The sequence below is a fragment of the Anabrus simplex genome, chromosome X (assembly GCF_040414725.1).
Source record: "Anabrus simplex isolate iqAnaSimp1 chromosome X, ASM4041472v1, whole genome shotgun sequence".
Classification (NCBI taxonomy): Eukaryota; Metazoa; Arthropoda; class Insecta; order Orthoptera; family Tettigoniidae; genus Anabrus; species Anabrus simplex.
Window position 1 is genome coordinate 180,563,368 of NC_090279.1, and position 20,536 is coordinate 180,583,903.

At 39.1% G+C, this 20,536-nt stretch overlaps 1 protein-coding gene across 2 annotated transcripts in view; it reads right to left on the reverse strand.

Moving 5' to 3' along the window:
- Window positions 1–20,536, reverse strand: part of LOC136886093 (trichoplein keratin filament-binding protein) — a 47,394-nt gene that overhangs the window by 20,083 nt on the left and 6,775 nt on the right. For both annotated transcript variants that reach the window (XM_067158818.2, XM_067158817.2), the window contains exons 3-5: window positions 17,249–17,534; window positions 5,164–5,393; window positions 153–281 (exon numbers count right to left, since the gene is read on the reverse strand). In XM_067158818.2, coding sequence (XP_067014919.2) covers window positions 153–281; window positions 5,164–5,393; window positions 17,249–17,534 — 645 coding nt within the window. The remainder of the gene's footprint in view (window positions 1–152; window positions 282–5,163; window positions 5,394–17,248; window positions 17,535–20,536) is intronic.

The following is a 20,536-nucleotide window of genomic DNA, read 5'->3' on the forward strand; positions in this document are numbered from 1 at the left end:
CGGCAGTCCTGAAGATGGTTTTCGATGGTTTCCCATTTTCATGACAAGCAAATGATGGGGCTTCATTAAGGTGTCAGTGCAACGTTAAGTCAATTGTAAAAAAAAAAGTTCCAAAATCACGACTAAGTAATAACTATCCACTGCGTGCTTACCCAAGCTCCTGTTTGCGTCGCCTCTCTTCTATTTGACGTCTCTGTTCCATAGCCTCTTCCAACTGTACACGACGCTGAATGACCTTGGCCTCCTCTCTCTGAAGTTCCTCTGCTTGCGCTTCTTGATCCCTGTACACAATAATAGTGACATATTAAAATCTCAGATCTCATGGTTAGATATACATACCGTATTTACACAAATAATCCCCGCATCCTAACTTTAGGAAGGCCGATTTTGAAAAAAATGCCAACATTGACGCAAATAAAACCTGCACCCCAAATCTGTCCCTCAATTAAAAAAAATAAATAAATGTGCGGGTATTATTCACGTAAATATGGTAATACATAAAATACCTTCTCAAATACAAGTTTCTCAAGGGGACAAGCGGTTACGGAGTATGGCCAGCGAGCTTCGTAACATGGTGGTAGCAATGTCATAAACTTGTGCCCAGCTCTGTACTATCCCAAAAATGCACAAAGAACTTTGGTAGCGTTATGAACCTTGAGACCATGGACACCAATACTTCCTAGATTGTACTTACTGTAGTTTTAAAGTATGATATGGTTGGCTGGCAAATCATACTCTTTTCAGACTATTCCTTCTGGTAGGCCAATCTGAGTCTTTAAGCGTATTGTAAGGTATAATATTATTCCTTATTTCTGCCAGGTTGAAAGGCTATCACATTTATAAGTTGCTTGATAGCCAGACAAGAAACATCCTCACGTACCATAAGCAGTCCACCGAGTCGTATTGTGTGATGAGGGCAATTTCTCAGAACCTTCCCAAGGAGCGGAGTGCCTATGACTTGTGGAAGTGTACTGTCCTTTCTGTGGCAGCTATCCTCATTGCCTATGATCTTCACTACACGTAAGTATCAAAATTCTGTCTTGCTGGCATTCTTTGATGTGATAGAAGTGAACGACAGAGAGTTCTTTCATTTTAAAATCCTCAAATACCACTGGCCCTAGCCAGATTCAAACCTGCTATCTTAGGAAGGCTAATAACTAACTGATCAATCCAGCACGGTTATAAGAAGTGAATGCAGAAAATTACAGAGTATGAGATCAAACTAGTCATACGTATATGATAAGGACGTGACAGCAGAATGTAATCATTGCTAGTTTCTCATCAAGGTGATCACAATTGAAGATAGCTGAAGCCACACGATGATTCTTCTTTTTATCAAAGAATTTGACCAATTATAGAATGCTTGGAACCTATGACACAGTCTTTTTTCTTTCCTTCCCAGAACTTCTTCATACGTTGGCTGATCGCCTGCCTCTGTTCCTACGATAACAATCTCTAAGGTCAACGTTGAATTTGCAAAAGCAGAAAATCTGCAGGAGTGATCTATCAACAGGAGTCCACCCTGTTAGTTATGATGTCATCTGTGGTCTTCAGTCTTTCTAGATCCCATCGTGTCTCTTCCAGCCAACCAGTGGTGTGCTTTAATTTGGAAATATAATAAAAAAATCTTTCTAGTTAGCCTGTCGTCATTCATTCTGTGAAGGCAACCATAAAATAGTAGTAAATTGTAAAATTATTATTATTATTATTTAGTACCCACAAATATGTACACAACAAAACTGAGTTAGAAGTAACTTATGAAAGTTAGGAATAAGGATAGAAAGACCAGGACAAACATGAAAAGACTAAGGGATAAAGAAAAAAGTGTGTAACTTTCTACACTAATGTTTAGATACATATGAGTTCTCTTTTTAGCAATTTCTAGTTCATCTAATTGAGTCATACAAGTCAAAAAAACCCTTTTTGAGATAGTGTTGGTGGGTATGTATGTATAGTCTAGCTTCTACCTATGTATAGCATAAACCGGGCGAGTAGGCCGTGCAGTTAGGGGCACGCAGGTGTGAGCTTGCATCCAGGAGATAGTGGGTTCGAACCCCACTGTCAGCAGCCCTGAAGATGTTTTTCCGTTGTTTCCCATTTTCACACTAGGCAAATGCTGGGGCTGTACCTTAATTAAGGCCATGACTGCTTCCTTCTCAGTCCTAGCCCTTCCCTATCCCATCGTCGCCGTAAGACCTATCTGTGTCAATGTGACATAAAGCAACTAGCTAAAAAAAAAAAAAAGTATAGCATAAAAATTATAACTCCAATGATAGTGATACTGCACGGAGGCTTAAAAAGTACTTCGTGGAATCATATGAATGCTTTTCTTGTACAGTACGCATTTTCAGGCTATCTTTGTCTTCACGACAAAGCCGAATATTGGCTTTAGTAATGCAGTATTTTCTTACAGCTGCACAATTATTCTTTATTTCCGTGCATTTAATAACCGTTAAATTAAAACTGGCATCATAATATCAAAGATAACCCATTGGAAATTTGCCGATAATACCTGTTCCACGTCTCTACAATACAACGATCCACTTTTACTAAGCGCCAGGTACAACCAGCTGCTGCTAGATGCACGTCTTGCTTGCCGGCTTCGGTCGACTTCAGTGGCTAGCGATGTGCAAGGAAGAAGTGGACGCTGAAGTTCAACGAGTTTGTCGTGCTAGGGTATGGCCATTCTGCCCTTGCATTTTTCACGCACATACCTCACAATTTCATCTCCGAATTGTTTAAAGCGTTCTTGTTGTGGGCAATTGAATGCACTTCTTGTACATCACGCATTTTAAAACTATCTTTGTCTTCACGTTACTGTGCAACATCGGCTTTAAACATACCATATTTTCTTGCGGGTGCACAATTACTCTTCATTTCCGTGTGTTTAAAGCAATGTATCGGTGAAATTTGGTGAAAATTGTGAAAAAAATCCATTTTTATGTTTTTACGTTCTCATAATGTTTATACCTTGTACTTTATTTTTGAGCTTTGTTTTATTTAAATATCAGCCATTTAAAGCCCTTAGTGGCCATTTAAATGACCCGGTGCAAGTGGGCGTTGCCGCCCATCGACACTATTCTCATGAATATCTTTCGTTTTTCGAAGATTTTGAATTGAGCTTGCGGGTTGAATGTAAGAAATTTTGTTGCTGTGGGTCTTTATGTTGGCTATTCTGATGGACTATCGATATATCGAGTGGGATTGGCGCTTATTTCAAGGATGGAGCTTGTCCATGTGTTGAATGTAAACAAAGAGTTGTGATCTCACGTTTTGTGTTCATCATTCGTGTTTTAGGCCTACTCTGCTTTTCTGTAATTTCTTAAATGTTACATTTGTAATAAGTGTGTTATAAATGATCCATAAACAATAATAGTATCTACTTAGTGCAAGCAGCTTAGTTTCTTAGGTTGGGATTTGTGAGGTTGTGTTATTATCAGTGTACATAATGGGCAGAAGAACTGAGACTTGTCGTCGCCGGAAGAAACGACCTAGTAAAGTGTTGGATAAAGTGAAACAATAACATTTCTAACAGGAATAAGAATGTAAGTACTATTTTACAAGATCAAGTAGGGGAAGTTATGATCCCCACACCAAATATTGTGCCCGGGGAATGCATAATGTAATTTGGGCTAAGTATCCGAAGGAAGTGTTTATGTCAAATAAAGAACTGGAGAATGCTGTAACATCAGCAATTGCTGAATTCAGCATGGGTTGTGATGTAAGTGAGAAACTAAAAGCTAGTGTTAGGAGTGTTAAAGTTAGCAGCTCAGGACAGAAAATTAGTGTAATGAGGGACAAGCGTAGAATTGACCACAGTGGAGTGTCTGGGCGACAAGGGTTCAAAACAGCCCGAAGGAAACTAAAACTCTCAAAACTGCTAGTAAGGCCAGCAAGAAGGCAGCAGAGGGTCCAATATATGGTGCTGGGGAGTTCTAAGTCAACTAGATTCAGGTACTGGACTACTGTTCATCTCTAAAATTTCAATCTCTTTTTCCTCAGAATTTATTTTCCAGCACTTTTCAAGATTCAAAATGCTCCTCATGCCACAGTTTTCAATCAATCTACTTGAAACTTTTAGGATAGTTTCAGATACAACATAATAACAAACTGATGTGCAAATTTTAAAATACATGCAATAGTTCAGTGGCAATCTAGGTTTTTCTCATCATGATCATCATAAAATATATTTAAAAAGTTAAGCCTATGTGAAATAATTTGTTCCTTTCAGTGTAATTAAAATTTGTCAAAACCCACACATCACTTCTTTTATATTGGTCTTTTAAAACCAAGATTAAATTTTAAGCCAGATCTGTTGAGCCGTTTGGCATGAGGAGCATTTTATAAATACATCGAAAATTGTTAAAAATATTGATAAATTTATGAATATCTCAAAAACTGGTATTGATAGAAACTTGAAGCTTTGTATGTTGTATCATGCTGATACTGATATTAAATGATCAAAATTCTAAGGTGATAGGATAAAAACTGTAGATTTTAGGATTTTCACAGATGCATTGCCTTAATAACCATTAACTTAAAATTGGCATCATAATACCAACGAGAACCCGTTGAAACTTTGCTGGCAATACCGGCTCCCCTTGTCTTTACAATACGATGATCCATCACAAAAATATTCTGCTGTCTATAAAACTGTTCATTTTACTAAGCGTCAGGTACAGTAGATGCCTTATAACTCTGCCACTGAGCAGCCATGGCCTTCCTAAGAATTCAAAGGTTCACAATTCTACGGATTTGAGAAAAGTTTTTGCAGAGGCTAATACAGGGACATTATTTTTTGATCTATTCAGAGGATTGTCGCTCACCTGCACTGCGAGCCTGTCTCTCTCACATTCTCTCTTCACTATTTCCGAAAAACTAGTGACGTTAGACAGAGGCATTGTACAACTGGTTGCCGTGGCTAACGACGTAGCCTATAGGACTAATAAGGGTGCGGATGTTGAGGGCCGACTTTTATGCCACGCACGTTAAGGGAAGAAGCGTGGTTACCGTGGTAACTGCCAGTGGTTAGGTTAGGTTAGATTCTGAGAATAAAATGTCTTGGATTCGAAAAAATACGGTATCTCCTTATCTTCTGGAAGTAAATGTTAAGATTAGATACCTTATTGTGCATTATTATTACAAAAACTAAAAGCCACTTGCCTCAATTCTTGGATTTGTTTCTGTAGTTGTTCCTGCAGTTCACGGATCTTCCGCTGTCTTTTTTCTGCCTCCTCCTGCTTCAGCCTCTCCTCTTCTCTTGCTCTCTCCTCCCTCTGTTTCATGGCCTCCTCATATTCTTGCCGCTGACGTTCCTTTTCTTCAGTCTGTCGTCTGTGGCACTGCTCAGCCCACGCTTCACGAACGAACTTCCCATGCAGTCTACGTTCAAACTGAATCAATAATATGGGGAGAATTTCAAATTATTGTTAGCTGTATCCAATAACTGGAGCCGGGAATATCAGGTGCAAAATTTTGGTTAAAAGGGTGCAAAGAAGGTGTTTTAATGTAGTCAAAAAATGTGCAAATTTTAAACGTAAATATCCACACAAACATTACCAGAACCAATTTATATCATATAAAAGGACTCAAAAGTCACTCATGTTATCATGTATTAAAAATCTGCCTAAAACAAGTCCCAGAACACAATGTTCTTAAAATCACATGTCCAGAAAACTGTCAAAACAGATAATATTTAAAGTTTCAATGTTATTTACAGTACATAGTTATACAAACAAAAAGAATGTTCAACATCAACAGATACAAGTGGTGCATATTTTGTTTGAATTTGATATTAAATGCCGTTTCTTGCAACATCCTCAACATCAATGTTTTTGGCTACGCTCTGTTCTAGTATCTGCTTTGCAGTACTATCCAGTGCTTCCTTCACATTCATCACAAGAGTCCATTTACGAAATGTCGTATAGCTTCCTTATTCTTCACTTGTTTCACCCTAGCTATATAATGCATGCAAGAGGGTATACCAAATACATGGGTCGCCCTCACCAGCATGCTACCATCTCAGCTGCAGTCACACAATGTGAGCAGGAACGCCGAAGACAGGAAGAGGAAACTCGCCAGAAAAGAAGCTACGTCAATCACTGCCATGTCCCCCAACTTCCATCAGATGCAACACGTGTGGCCGCAGGGCTACGGAACTGGAGACGAGAAACGAAAACTCGGATACGAGTATCGGCCACTGGCGACGATACTGCATAACATGATTATGCTGGTGATTTCTTTCTTTTATCAACTGTTATTGATATATCACAAACATTGCACTTCAGAACTGACCTATCGCTGTCAATACCATCAGCACTGAACTGCTAGCACTATCACGTATTTTCCGGCGTTCATTTGCTGTTTCAGCATACTTGATACTACAGTAATAGCAAATAGTGTAATATTAAGCTATTTGCTAACAGAACAATGGCCGACACCACACACAGTCAAAGCCTATTCTGAACCGTTACCTGCGTAATAAAAATCAGGTCGGCAGATAAGCAGCTGATGAAGGGCAGCAAGCTAATAGTTCGACAGTCACCAGGTTCGTACTTACGCTCCCAATTAGTGCAGTATAGGGAGCCCATGATTCTAAAAACGAATTGAGGAACTACATAGAACCAAGCTTTACATACAAAATGTTCAGCTTCTCTTCTTTAATCTCTTTAGAAATAAAATGCAGCAAAGGAGCCAAAAAAAGTAGTAAACAAGTGGAAAATCCACTGACATTAACAAAAGGTGCTAACATTAAGAAAAGGTGCAACTAAAACATAGTTAGTGGTGATCATTTTATGTTTTCTTTGCAAGTAAAGCTAATTTGGGCATTTTAACCCCCTTCCCAGCATCAACCGCTTATAAGTATCAAGGTAGTTATTCGCAAGTTGTGCGAACAGTTTATACGAGTCATCCAAGTTCGTGTGTCGATTACAGATTGCATCAACAACTTAGAAGCGTGAGAAGATTGATTGACTGATTGAAGTTTATAGATACTTCTGACATCTATTGGCCTTATTTTGCAACAAAGTACTACATTTCATTTCCATGCAACATTAGGTCCTTTCCAACACGCAGTTTACTGTCAGTACATGGATGCATCCATATACTGCTCTATACGCATGCGCTGACTTCATATCAGTTCCGGGATTGATACACGATTGGGTTGTGTTGGAATGGATTCTCGCTCATGAACTCCAAGGAATAGGAGTAACGCAATTACTATACTAACCTGGTGTTATGCAGATATTTTCCCATATTGCCCGTAATGTCTTTTATGATGTTCACTTCTTTCATATCGATTTGTATTATCTTGAGCAACTCCTCGGCTAATGCGGAAATGCTCGAAAAACTCATTTTCATTATACTGAGGAACAGTTTCTTCTGAAAAATACATCGTATTTCAATTATATTTTGCTTCACCTGGTTGCCTTCATAAACTATAGGCCTAACGTAACGTAACACAATACATAAATAACTAAAGAAAGATGTTTAATTACAATCACCTAAATAATTTTCATTTCTTTGTGCAAAAAATAGTACCTCCTCTTCTTAACTGGATGAAGAGTGTAAAAAATCGTCGTCACTATCCATCCTAACCTCAGTAACCAAACAGCTGATTAATTTATTAATGGGAGAAGAGCGTGCAATCTGCATAAAAACAGCTGATTAAGGAACTCCAAAGAAATCAGCGTACAGCAGGAGGCAACAATATAGTGTTCCTGCGCATGTCACAAATGTACGGCTCAGTACATGCTTTAGACTGCGGACTAGTTCTGACCGCCAGGGATCGATGCGAAGAGTTAGTTGGAACGCCTGACTGCAGTACACGGACGAATACATGAACGCAATTTTGACTGTGTTGGAAAAGATTTTTCGTATTGCGCATGCGCAAGGAGACCATGTACTGGTACAGGGACTGTGTTGGAAAGAACCTATTGTATTTCGCGCAGAAATTATGTGTCTCTGCACACGTTTTCTGTATGGACAGCAGTCAAACGAATATGGCTTCTATGCCAAAACTCCCGAATTTAAACAAAGTAATTTAGCAAACAGTGATACTGAGCAAATGCTCTTGCTTTGCGATGAAAGTGAAGACGAAAGTGACAATTATTCTTCCGAATCAAGTTGTAAATATCACGAAGGCAGACAGGAATGTGAAGAAATTGAAGACGTTCAAACTGACTGGGTTATGTTTGGAGGGCTGCGCAACAGACTTGATTTTACCGGCAACAGAGAGATTCATGCTAACTTTGGGGATAATCCCGAACCACTGACAATATTTGAACATATTCTTAGTGACGAAAAATGATAGAAGTAAAAGCAAACAATTCGCAACACGTGGAAAATTAATGTTCACCTAAGGGGTTAACATTGAAAAAGAATTAAGGTGCAGTACCTAAAATTCTAGCTCTACTGATAATCTAGGCAGCAACATAAATTAATTTGACTGGAGAAGTGAGGCAATCAACGCAATTTGAGATAACATGTAATGGAAAGGGAACAACAGTTCACACTACAGACAAAAATTTACGAACAGGGATGTTAAGAAAATAAGTAACCCTTTTCTCAGTGTCTTCTTACAAGGAGACCTAGTCAATGCGTTTTCATAGTGTCAGCTCCCGGGTCCCAAGATAGAAAATTCAATCCCGGCAGAGGTAGTTGGATTTTTTAAGGGCGAAAAAAGTCCATTCGGCACTCCATGCCATACAATGTCGGCATGTAAAAGATCTCTGGTGACACATTTGGTGTTTGCCCAATAAAATTAATTAAAAACTCAGACAGAGATACCCAAGAGAGATTCAGTTTACTCTACCATCTAGTGTGAGGAAGGGAAGCAACGGGAAACTACCTCACTCCTCATTTCCCTAGTACGCCTCTTCAGTGGTGCCTAGGCCATCTATGACAGCTGATGGCAGAGCTGTCGAGGATCCCACCAGCATTAGCGCTGACGGACTGAACATACATACTGCCATCTAGTAGGCCTTAAGTGAAATGAAACGTCGAAACTGACAAGCAAGAACCCAGACGGCATCAAATTAAAAATGCTTGCACACGGTAGTTGAGACCATACAGTTCTTATTTCTTATAGCCCCACTAAGGACCAAGATATTCAACTATTGCGTTTGGGGTGGGTTTTGACGTTTGCCCAGTAATTGCGCATCCTCTGGCTGTGTTGTTTCTTTCTTTTGTCCAGAGGGTACCTGTCTTCCTTCCTGGTTTGTTCTGGAACCTATTTTGTTTAAGCGTCCTCCAGAGAATGTTTGGTCTTTTAAAAGTCTCTTTCTGTTCCACTCCCAGTTCATGCAGATCTTTGTTTACTTCCATCAACCATGGTGACTTGGCCTTCCTTTTTTCCAGTAAACGAGAAGCTGGCTGGTCAATCTGGCATGATGTATCCTGTAGACGTGTCCGTAAAATGCAAACTGTCTCTTCCTGGCCACATCTGTGATTTTTTTCACAGTATCTGTAGAGCTATTGGTTGGCTTGCCGTGTGTATTTGTTCCCATACAATTATTATATTACCTATCTTATCCATTTTCAAAATATATGTAGGCCATGATAAGAACTTCTACTGGTTCAAATTGCAAGGTGCAACTCCTGCCCAATTCCGAGAATTTGAATATTTTGCGAGGACTTCACAAGACCAGTAACTTAACCAATACGTTTCTCAACAAGCGAGGTCTCTGCTTCACAAGTTTGTGATTCATGGATCGAATCTTGCTACCATAGTACCTTCAATGTATTTTCTTTTTTTCAATGTTTTAACAATATTGGTTGACTAATGGGCGTATTGTTATTTGCTTCTCTGTGGCAAATCAGATGTTGTTGAAAATATGAGCACCTTATTGTTAAATGTTGATTGTTTCAATAACTACTGTATATAGTTACAGCATGACGAACAGAATACCTTAAACAAATTGTCACAAAATAATTTATTCTATCGTACCACCTATTCAATACACGCCATGTGCTACGTGGGTGAAATTTACATAATACTATGTACACTTCTTAGGAACATGTCTTGCCCCTTGTTAAGGGTAACATCAGCCTGTAGGTAACCTTAAGGTCAAAATTCCGAATCATTAACCAATCATACAAGGAATACACTGAAAATATGTTACACTTTAAAACCATCTTAAGTTAACATGCTACAATTATAACGTAGAAAAATGCCTATTATTAACCAATCATACAAGGAATATACTGAAAATAATAAGTTACACTTAAAAACATCTTAAGATAACATGCTACAATTATAATATAGAAAAATGTCTATTACAAACTAAGAGTACTGAGAATAAATAGTGTCTGAACTCATGGGAAATAAATTTAAAAGAATGTAAATCTATATATATAAAATAAGAGTTTTGTCTGTACATTGCTCAGAATTTGAAAATAATGGTATTTCTGTATCGGTCATGTCCATAATAACAAGAAAATGCATTATTTACTTTTCCGTAATTTCTGTCTGTCTGTCTGTCTGTATGTACACGCATCACGAGAAAACGGTTAAAGAGAATTTAATGAAAATCGGTATGTGAAGTAGGGGGATGAGCCTCTACAATCTAGGCTATAAATCATTTTGCTCACGCTGAGTGAAATGGTAGTTTAGGGGAAGGCCTAAAATTGAATTCTCAACTATTTATGTTATTAGTGGTCTAATGAAAATCGGTATGTGAAGTCGGGGGATTAGTCTCTACAATCTAGGCTATAAATCATTTTACTCACGCTGAGTGAAATGGTAGTTTAGGGGTAGGCCTAAAATTGAATTCTCAACTATTTATGTTATTAGTGGTCGTATTTTAAAGAAAATGGGTATGCAAAGTTGGGGAATAAGTTGCTACAATCTAGGCTATCAATAATTGTATTCACGCTGAGAAAAATGGTAGTTTAGGGGAAGGCCTAAAATTTAATTCTCAAATATTGTTGTTATTAGTAGTCCTATCTAGATGAAAATCGGTATGCAAAGTCAGAAAATAAGTTGGTATAGTCTAGGCTGTAAATTATTTTATTCACGCTGAGTGAAATGGTAGTTTAGGGGAAGGCCTAAAATGTAATTCTCATATATTTCTTATTAGAGGTGTAATCGATGAATGCTACATAATTAAGGTTATATAGTATTAAATTTCCTATTATTCATGTATTATACATTGTTACCGTACTGGTTATGATCACAAAGATATTCATGAATATGGACTTCGTTACTAAGTCCATATCAGCGCCGAGTAACGAGAAAATGGGTAAACAGTATTTAATTAAAATCGGTATGTAAAGTCGGAGAATAAGAAACTACAGTTTATGGTATAAAATATTTTACAAATCACAGAGTCGAAAGAAAACTAAATGTGAAGGCCTACAATATAGAAAGCTCATAACATTGATCAACAATAACATTACACTGACCATTGTTTGTCGTGATGTGCTTTGTGTCTTCTGTTGCCCCTCATCTCCGGAAGATAGGATTACTGCTGCGTACAGAGCATTTTTTATTTGATTTACGTTGCACCGACATAGATAGGTTTTATGGCGACGATGGGATAGGAAAAGGCTAGGAGTGCCTTAGGCCTTAATTAAGGTACTGGCCCAGCATTTGACTGGTGTTAAAGTGGGAAACCACTGCGCTGCCAACAATGGGGTTCGAATCCACTATCTCTCGGATGCAAGCTCACAGCTGCGCACCGCTAACCACACGGTCAACTCGCCCAGTCGTACAGAGTGTAACAGTCTGTCTGAATATTGATGGGAAGTAGCTGGGGAGTTTCTTCTTTAGCATGCTATTCCCCTGGTTTATACATTTTCTGATACTACTGGTACGTAACACACTGGATCATCATAGCATTCGGACTATTCAATCCCTACTCTGAGGCACTGATTAGAATGAACAGTGTGCATATTTAGCGGAATAATAGCAGATGAGTGTTCATGGCAATCTGCGGCCTGGTCATCACAGCTCTGAAACTTTGGACTATTAGACTGGCACCGCAATCTAACCGCAGCACTGTTCGTTAAAAGTGATAAAACGTGCGGCTTTCCATTTGATCGAGTATTTTATATGATAGCATTGCTTTTAATCGCTACATTCATGCTTACGTTTTTTTATGACCTATGTTGATTTCAGGTTAGGAAAACCACAAAGTCAGTCTTTCTGAGAATCCCGTAGCGAAGCACGGGTACATCAGCTAGTGAAAACTAAAAGAAATTTTTTTTAACGAAAATGATAACTTTGGAGGTCTTGGGCTAGTAACAGTCGTGATAAAGATTGTAATCCTCTTTGGGTATAAAAATTCCAAGAATTCTGTATCTCAACTTGATACAAAAACAATGTCCAATAGTTATAAACAACAGCTGGAGATTGAGAATAATTTGGGTAAGTTGAGTGATGAGAATAAAACGCTGCAACCTTTGAAAATTGATCGTATGTTTTTTGTCGCGTAAAGCAGTGTCGTAAATCCAAGTTCAGGCTGGTGCATTATTGTTGAACTGTGTCCTGACGTTACGAACAGTCGTGTGTGAATATTCTTACTTGTAGAATTGATTACTAGTTTTTGGGAGGTATGTTGCCTGTAATTAAATAAAAGAGAAGTTAGTATTTTGAAGCAATGATAAGAAACTTCAGCAGTTGATATGTCAATTGAGAGATAACTTACTTGGCAAGGTAGTGCTAAGTAGAACTGACTGTTCCGGCATCTCCTGCCTGACTAACATTTCTACTCCTGATGTTATACTTGTGCGGTAAAGGGGGTGTGGGGTGTGGAGGGGGGGAGAAGGGTTACGTTGATCTTTAAGTGCCTGTGTCATTACTAGAGGAGTGTTAACAGGGATAGTGTGGGTAGACCCGATATTTGGTTTGGTGGATGAAACATTTGGGTGAGGGGATTTAAAAAGATACAGGATTTTATTCTGGTGTGAATTCACAATATGTATTAATTTGGGCATAAATTCGTATAAAGGATTTTTATTTTCTGTGACCTCTTTTAAATTATGATTGTTATTATAGGTTTGGTCCAAAAAAGTGTGTAAATTTTCAATTTCATTCATTAACTTTCCTTTGCTGATACATTTAATAATAGTAAGATCTTTCTCTATACTTGTGAAATGGTGTCCTGTCTCAGTCATGTGCTGGCTCATGGCCGAGTACTTGTGTTTGAAGGCGTTGCAGTGTTCCATGTATCTTGCAGAAAAGCTCCTTCCAGTCTGTCCAACAGATCAGAATACCTAGCGAGATCACTCAGAGAGTTCAAGCGCGCTCCCGCAGAGTGGCACTAGTAGAGCCAATCAATAACGCTACACGGTCAGCTGTTTTAGTGGAGGTTACTCCGATATGCAAATAACCAAATACAACACCCACTTGTTTAGACCTATGAATAATATTGTCAGAAAGTTGAAAATAATATTCTCAGTTCCTACGATGAAATATCTATGGACTTTAATAAGAGACCACACAAGATAAAAAGGAACATTACAAAAAGTGAAAGCAGTATTGTGCTTTACATACTTTAAAAAAAAAGACTTTTTAAACAGAGTACATAAAACATTAAACATTCCATGTTCTTAATCTGCCCCTGTAGGAAATTAATCCTACCTTCGACTGAAGAAGGAGACATTGAACTCGCACTAAATTGTAAGTTGCGTTCTCTAGTCACCTTTTGAGAGACACTACTGGCTTTTGGGCATTGGTAAGAGAACAAGACTGGCCATGAATTTGACCAAACCTCGGCTGATCTTGAACCTTACCCCACACTGTTACCATCACTGCTTCACTCACATCGTGATTCTTGTTCCTTATACTTTTGATACTGTCTTCATTCCTTTTCCTAGTAGGTGCCTTTCGTGATTTAACCTCAGTGGATAGGTATTTGGTAAATTTGAAAAATATATGAGGCACTGCTCGTGGTTTTAATTTCCACTTTACACAAGGAAGATCAATGTTTTTACCATTCGCAACGAAACAGTCCGCCTTTATAAGTTAATTAACTCTACCGAAAAATGCAAAAGTCTCATGCACTTCGCAGAGATTATTTTGTTTTGGCTGTATAAAAATCATCCACCATCGAGCTTCCTTCCGTAACCTGATTTGCAACCAGGAACGAAACAGTATGACATTTTCCCGAAGTAATAGGAAACTAGTTGATTTCACACAAAACACTGCACTGATATTAATACAGACTTTGGGAAAATATCAAAACAAAAATTCCCCTCAATAGGCATTAAAATTGTTACCATGACTTCACACAAACGCTTGCACGCACGCTATTATCTTCATCGATAACTTGGCGCACATATTGTTGCAGCTGGTGCGTTGCGACTGCAGCGCCACACTACGGCAGGGCCACCAATGACAATGTTGAGAGAGCAGAGTGATCATGCTAGGTATTCTATACGTCATATACTCCGCACTGCTTTACTTCTAAATTGATGTTTTGGCCAATTTTGGCTCTGTCTGGTGGTTATGCCCTTAAACATAAGACATCCAACCAATCCCAAGCTGCCATTCATACCGACTTATATCGGCAGAGTGCGATCTCCAAATCTAGTTGCCAACTCTTAAGATTTACATTCACCACGTGGTTAACCTATCTCGTTCAGCGTGTACGGTATTCGGTACGGTTCGCGATCTTTTACATTTTTCTTCAGTAATTAGTGTTTTTCATATTAGTCTTTATCTCTCTAGTATAGTACAGTACAGTACAGCGTAGTTTACAGTTTGGCTTAGCATGAGTTGGTACAATACAGGTTTAATAGTTCAGGGTATAAAAAAAAGAAATAGCTTTAGTTTTATTTGCGTCCGTGTAATGGTTAGTGTACTTAGTTCGTGCATGTTTAGCATGTCTTAGTGCAGTTCGGGAAAGACAAGTGGCAAGAATGTGACTCTGAGATCAGTGGAGTGTTCCCTTTGTAGGCCAAACCTCCCAGGCATTAGCGGTGACTGATGTGTTATTTCCTCATTCTCTTTTATTCTTACTAATGTATTGTGTCAGATGTTGTTAGTAAGTTTAGTTTTTGTGAATTTGTTTCCAATTTGAATTCTGAGTATGGTATTACATTTTACGGGGGCTGTTTACCGCGGTCCTATTGCATCAGCTGTTCTCGCGGCAACAGAGGTAAGGCAATGCTCATTTGTTTTGTGAAAAGTCAATTTAGAAGCAAAGCTGTGCGGAGTATAGTTACAATAATAACCAATGATGAGCTTTTTATAACAATGAAATATCCAGCATTTGAGCTGTTTTCGTTTTATGTTTCGGTGAAGGATTGTGACCAAAATTAGAGTCCTGCACACAATTTTTTTAGTTCATAACCAGTTTTCAGATCTATCAGCAATGATTATAAATTATTTAAAACATGCTAATCCACATAGGTGTGTTATTGAGATAAAATGCAAACAAGATGAAAAATTGTAAAATAAATAAGGAAAAAGAAGTAATGACAGACACAACAGGAACCCAACACTAGACCTTTAAAAAAAAATTTAAAAAGGGAGTTACCAGGTGAGTTGGCTGTGTGATCTGGGTCACGTAGCTATCAGCTGGCATCCGGGAGATAAGAGGGTTCGAACCCCACTGTCGACATCCCTGAAGATGGTTTTTCCAAGGTTTCCCATTTTCACACCAGGCAAATGCCGGGGCAGTACCTTAATTAAGGCCACGGCCGCTTCCCTCCCACTCCTAGTCCTTTCCTATCCCATCGTCGCAGTAAAACCAATCTGTGTCGGTGCAACGTAAAACTAGTTGTAAAAAAAATAAATGTTTATGCTATGATTTAACACACACCTAGAAGGTCTGGCTGGGCATGTCAAAGCTGTTGGGCAGGTACTAAACAGATATTCAGCTTCAAGCTGGAGTGTGCAAGTAGCATGTGACATTCCATCACCTCAAGGTTGAAAATGATATATTAGTAATATCACTTTCATTCAAAATCTTGTCAGGTTCTTTTTTTTCTGTGAAACATTTTCACAGATATTTAATTCTAAACCATATTACCTTAACACAATGCTGTCCGCTCACGTATCAATACGTGTTTCCAAGCACGGTGCTCTGCAGCCGATCACGTATAAATACGTGTTTGTGCAAGTCTGTCTTCTGATGCCATCTAACGGTTATTGAGGAACTATTTGAAGATTATCGTTGATGTGCCTAAATGGTAGAAAAACTACGCTTCTTTTAGTACTGGTTTTGCCCGTTTTAGTGCGTCAGTTGCATTTATTTTTGCCTTCGAATATCTTCCGTGTATCCATCAATTCTAGTAAACAAAAATGGCAGCCCCGGTAAACAAAAACAGTGGACTGACTCCTGGTGATATTATACATGAATTACACGCTGATAATTTGTTATGTGTCCCGTGATTATGAGGAGAGTGAAGATGAATTGTCTAATGATAATTCTAGTGCTAGTGTCATGCATTTATGTGGAAGTGATGCGTTGAATGACACGTTTATTGCACCATGTGAGCAATGACCTGATGCTTCAGATAGCAAAGATGGTCTAGATGTAAGTACTGTTGATAATATTCTCCCTATTTCTGGCAGTGAGTGGCCGATCAGGATGATATACTGTTTTTGGAGTCTTTCTCGTGGACGCCTAGCGTTAAAATTTCGCCGAGTAAACCTGAAAATATAGGTTGTGATGTCAAGTTGTTCATTTGTAATGATTTGTTGGCGTATATGGTGGAGGAATCAAACAGATATCAATACCAGAATGAACCGAAATATAAAATCTCACCAAAAACTTTACAGTGGACAGATATAACTGTGAATGAACCTAAAATTATTAAATTATGATACCGTGCAATAACTCCATGTCTCTGCCGAAACCTTCCGGCCACAGGGGCCAGTTATACGTCAGATGGGCCGGACAGCAATGTGTTAAGAAATTAAATTCATGTTTTTTCAATCCCTGAAAATTATGGTTGTTATTGCAAACATTTTCTCCAAGAGCTGAATATCTGTTGTTTTTTATCAAATTAAGAATGGAAAAAAGAAAATAACAACAAAAATTTGATGTATATGTAATATTCAGGTAGTGTATTAACTTTTTGGGACTCTGGATATATACACTTTTGTCGATACTGTTCACTTTTTACAAACTGGTTGCTCCACAGATAAACTAGCAAAATTATGGTCTATGAAAATATGGAAGAAATGAAAGAATTAATGGAACTGGTTGAGGGGTTAGCCCTTAAAAACAACCTCATTAATTCAATCTTTATAACAGTAGAAGAGTTAAACACCACAATAAAAATGATGACCAGTCACCTCAGTAATGGAAGGTTGCTGCTGTCGCCACCGATGGTAGAGCATGAGTTCCGCTTGCTGCCTGCGCCTTTCCTCTTCTCGAAACTTCAGTTCTAAGTTCACTTCCCTTAGTTTCTCCAAGGGAAGCTCCACTTGTGGTACCACCACACGTTGCCGTCCAAGCTGCTTCAGAGCTACCTCAATATGCATTGCCTCTTCCAGCAACAGCTTGGCCAGTTTCTCACGCCGACACTGCAAGCTGTGGGCACGTTGCCTTGCCTCAGCAGCTTTCACACGAGCTTCTTCCCTGTTACAGAAATATTGGTGTAGGAACCATTGGACAATGAGAGGTTAGCATGGGTTGGGGGAAGCATACGATAGGAAGACAGTTTCAATTCCATATGATCTTGTGTGGCAATGTGGCATAACAACCGTGCTGCCTCCTGACACTAGTGAGAACACAGCAAATTGGGGTTCACTGGCCAAGACATGGTGGTGCTGATTATTGTTTTAAAAGGAAGTACAACTAGGCAACCATCATCTATACAACACTAATCAGAGGGAAAAATGGAAGGGATCCGACACTTTGAAAAATGAAGCTATCGGCCAAAGGAAAACAAGGGCCGACACGAAAGGCGTGAAAATGAAAGACTCGCTCGGCCTCAGAAACCTAATACTGCCGGGGTCAGAAAAGAACAACAGGTCAGACAGAACAGATGAAAGTGAGGAGCCTGGCAAAAGTAACTGGAAGCAATGCCAGGACTCAGCCAAGGGCACCATGGTTGCCATACTACACTCCCAAGTTGAGAGCCCATTGGGCCCCTTTTAGCTCCCTCTTATGACGGGCAGGGGATACTGTGGAATGTTATTCTACTGCCCCAAGACTTACTAATGTATGATAGTGCACCCTGTACACTGAGAATGATAGAGGGAAGACAGATGGTGGTGGTGATTATTGTTTTAAGAGGAAGTACAACTAGGCAACCATCCTCTATATAACACTAATCAGAGAGAAAAGATGGAAGGGATCCGACACTTCGAAAAATGAAAGACTCCCTAGTCCTCGGAAACCTAATAGCGTCGGGGTCTGAAAAGAACAAGAGTTGACCCAGAGAGGTCAGATATGATAGATGAAAGTGAGGAGCCTGGCACAAGTAAGTGGAACCATGCCAGGACTCAGCTGAGGGCCCTGTGATCGCCAACCCACGCTCTAAAGTTCAGAACCCCTGGGGCCTCTTTTAGTCACCTCTTACGGCAGGCAGGGGATACCGTGGGTGTTATTCTACCGCGCCCACCCACAGGGGGAAGGACTCAGCTGAGGGCCCCGTGGTCGCCAACCCACGCTCCAAAGTTCAGAACCCCTGGGGCCCCTTTTAGTCACCTCTTACAACAGGCAGGGGATACCGTGGGTGTTATTCTACCGCCCCGACCCATAGGGGGAGGAGGGAAGACATACTCTGAAGACATTATTATGTGAAAATGAATATTCTGTCATCGTTTTTCCTTTTTGTTGTGCTTGTATTTAGATTTCTAATTTAAACTATATCATTTAAATTATAATTTTGCCTGTGCACTTGAAATCTTCTTCCTGGCATTCTTTCCAATTTCTTCGCCCAGTTTTACAGCCCGATGCCCTTTCTGACGCCAACCCTATCTTAAGTTATGTACTCACTATTACATGCCTGTTTGGTACAGCAATAATTATTCGTACACGATTTTCCATATATAACCCGACTGCTTGAGCACGGTTGACCCAAGGCTGGCTTCCCCCATACTTGTGGCCCACTACACTGTCTGTTTTTTACTTCCCACGTTGCAGTCAGTAGACCGTGTTCGTTTGCAAAAATGGAAAGACCTTTAGAGCAAAGTATTTTATTTTTTTTAATCTTTAGAAGAATATATTTTTATTGGTTCATCTGTTCAAGACAGAACAAGCCACTTAAAACTAAATGGTAAGTACACTCATGAAACTAGTAAAACTAGGACATGTTTGAACCTTTTATGGATAATCTTCAGCTAGTATACATGAAATAAAGACATCTTAACACGTTCACTACCGGCTCGTCAGCGGGTGCTTTAAACTTCCAGCCCAGCCTTTTTAAATCCCCTCAGCTCTATAGCGCACTATGTTACATTAAATGTTACTGTAGGAAAACTATCGTAAGTACAATATTGAAATTTTCAACATACCTTTAGGATGATAACTTGTAGTGCTTCCCCTCATAATGACTGCTGTCGCTAAAGTGCAAAAACTACAAAATGTTTTCGAACTGGGTTCGTGCCGTTGTTTTCGAAAAAATCGGTGACCTAAAAATAGTATCCTCTGTCCAGTACATTTTGAAATCTGGTTTTTAAATTATTCCCGTTACAAACATTAGTCCTTAAAACTTTTCATCTCATTTACGTCGACCGTTTTCCACGTCTGAAATATAGAATGTTTAGTGAAAGGACGTGGCGCTGCACTAACAACTTGTTCCGCGTAAAGGTTTGTCTGATCGCATATATATTAAAGGAAATTCAAATAAATGGCAAAAGACATAATTCCATCGCTATCTTTGATCTCAACATTTAATTCTATCCAGCCAGTGAAATTGATTGGAGGCGGGCAATAAGACGGATATGTATCGGTTATTTGAATGTGCTGAATTTCACTTTGCCCATAGTCTGGTATGTCATCATCGGAATTGCTATCGCTATCACTGAAATCAGGGATGAGTTCATCACCGGAATCATCGTTCAGTAGTATGTCTTCAATTTCCTCACTTCGAATACCGTCTTTGTAACTCGTCATCTTGTCGCGACACAAAAACTCACTTCAACTACAAACCCTCACAAGAATATCACGACTGGCTTGGGTCTGTGTTTACTCAAAGAAAAAAAGCATTGGAATGTACCCTCTGGTCAGATAGTAAGGGTGAGGGACTGGTCATTTATATGCCATTTATGGTTTTCACCACAAACTACGACTTCATGCGAATTTTGCACTAAATTCAAACGACGTTTACATCGCGCGGCCTTAAACGCCTTAACTCGGATACGGTCCCGCACATAGGCAGCTTTTAAACACCTTAAGGCGTGTATGGGAGTGAATGTGTTAAAATTTCCTATGTGAAATATGTGAACAAAGAAAGATGATTGGTGGAAAAGTTTAGTACTGACACATTACAAATGTTCTAAAACATCATGTACTGCGTTTCATAGACCTGATAAAATTCTAAAGCGATAACAGAGCAGTGGTGATGACCCTTATGGCCTATCTTAGGAGCTACAGTTCAATGCTAATTATAAAAATCCACCTGCTGGATCTTT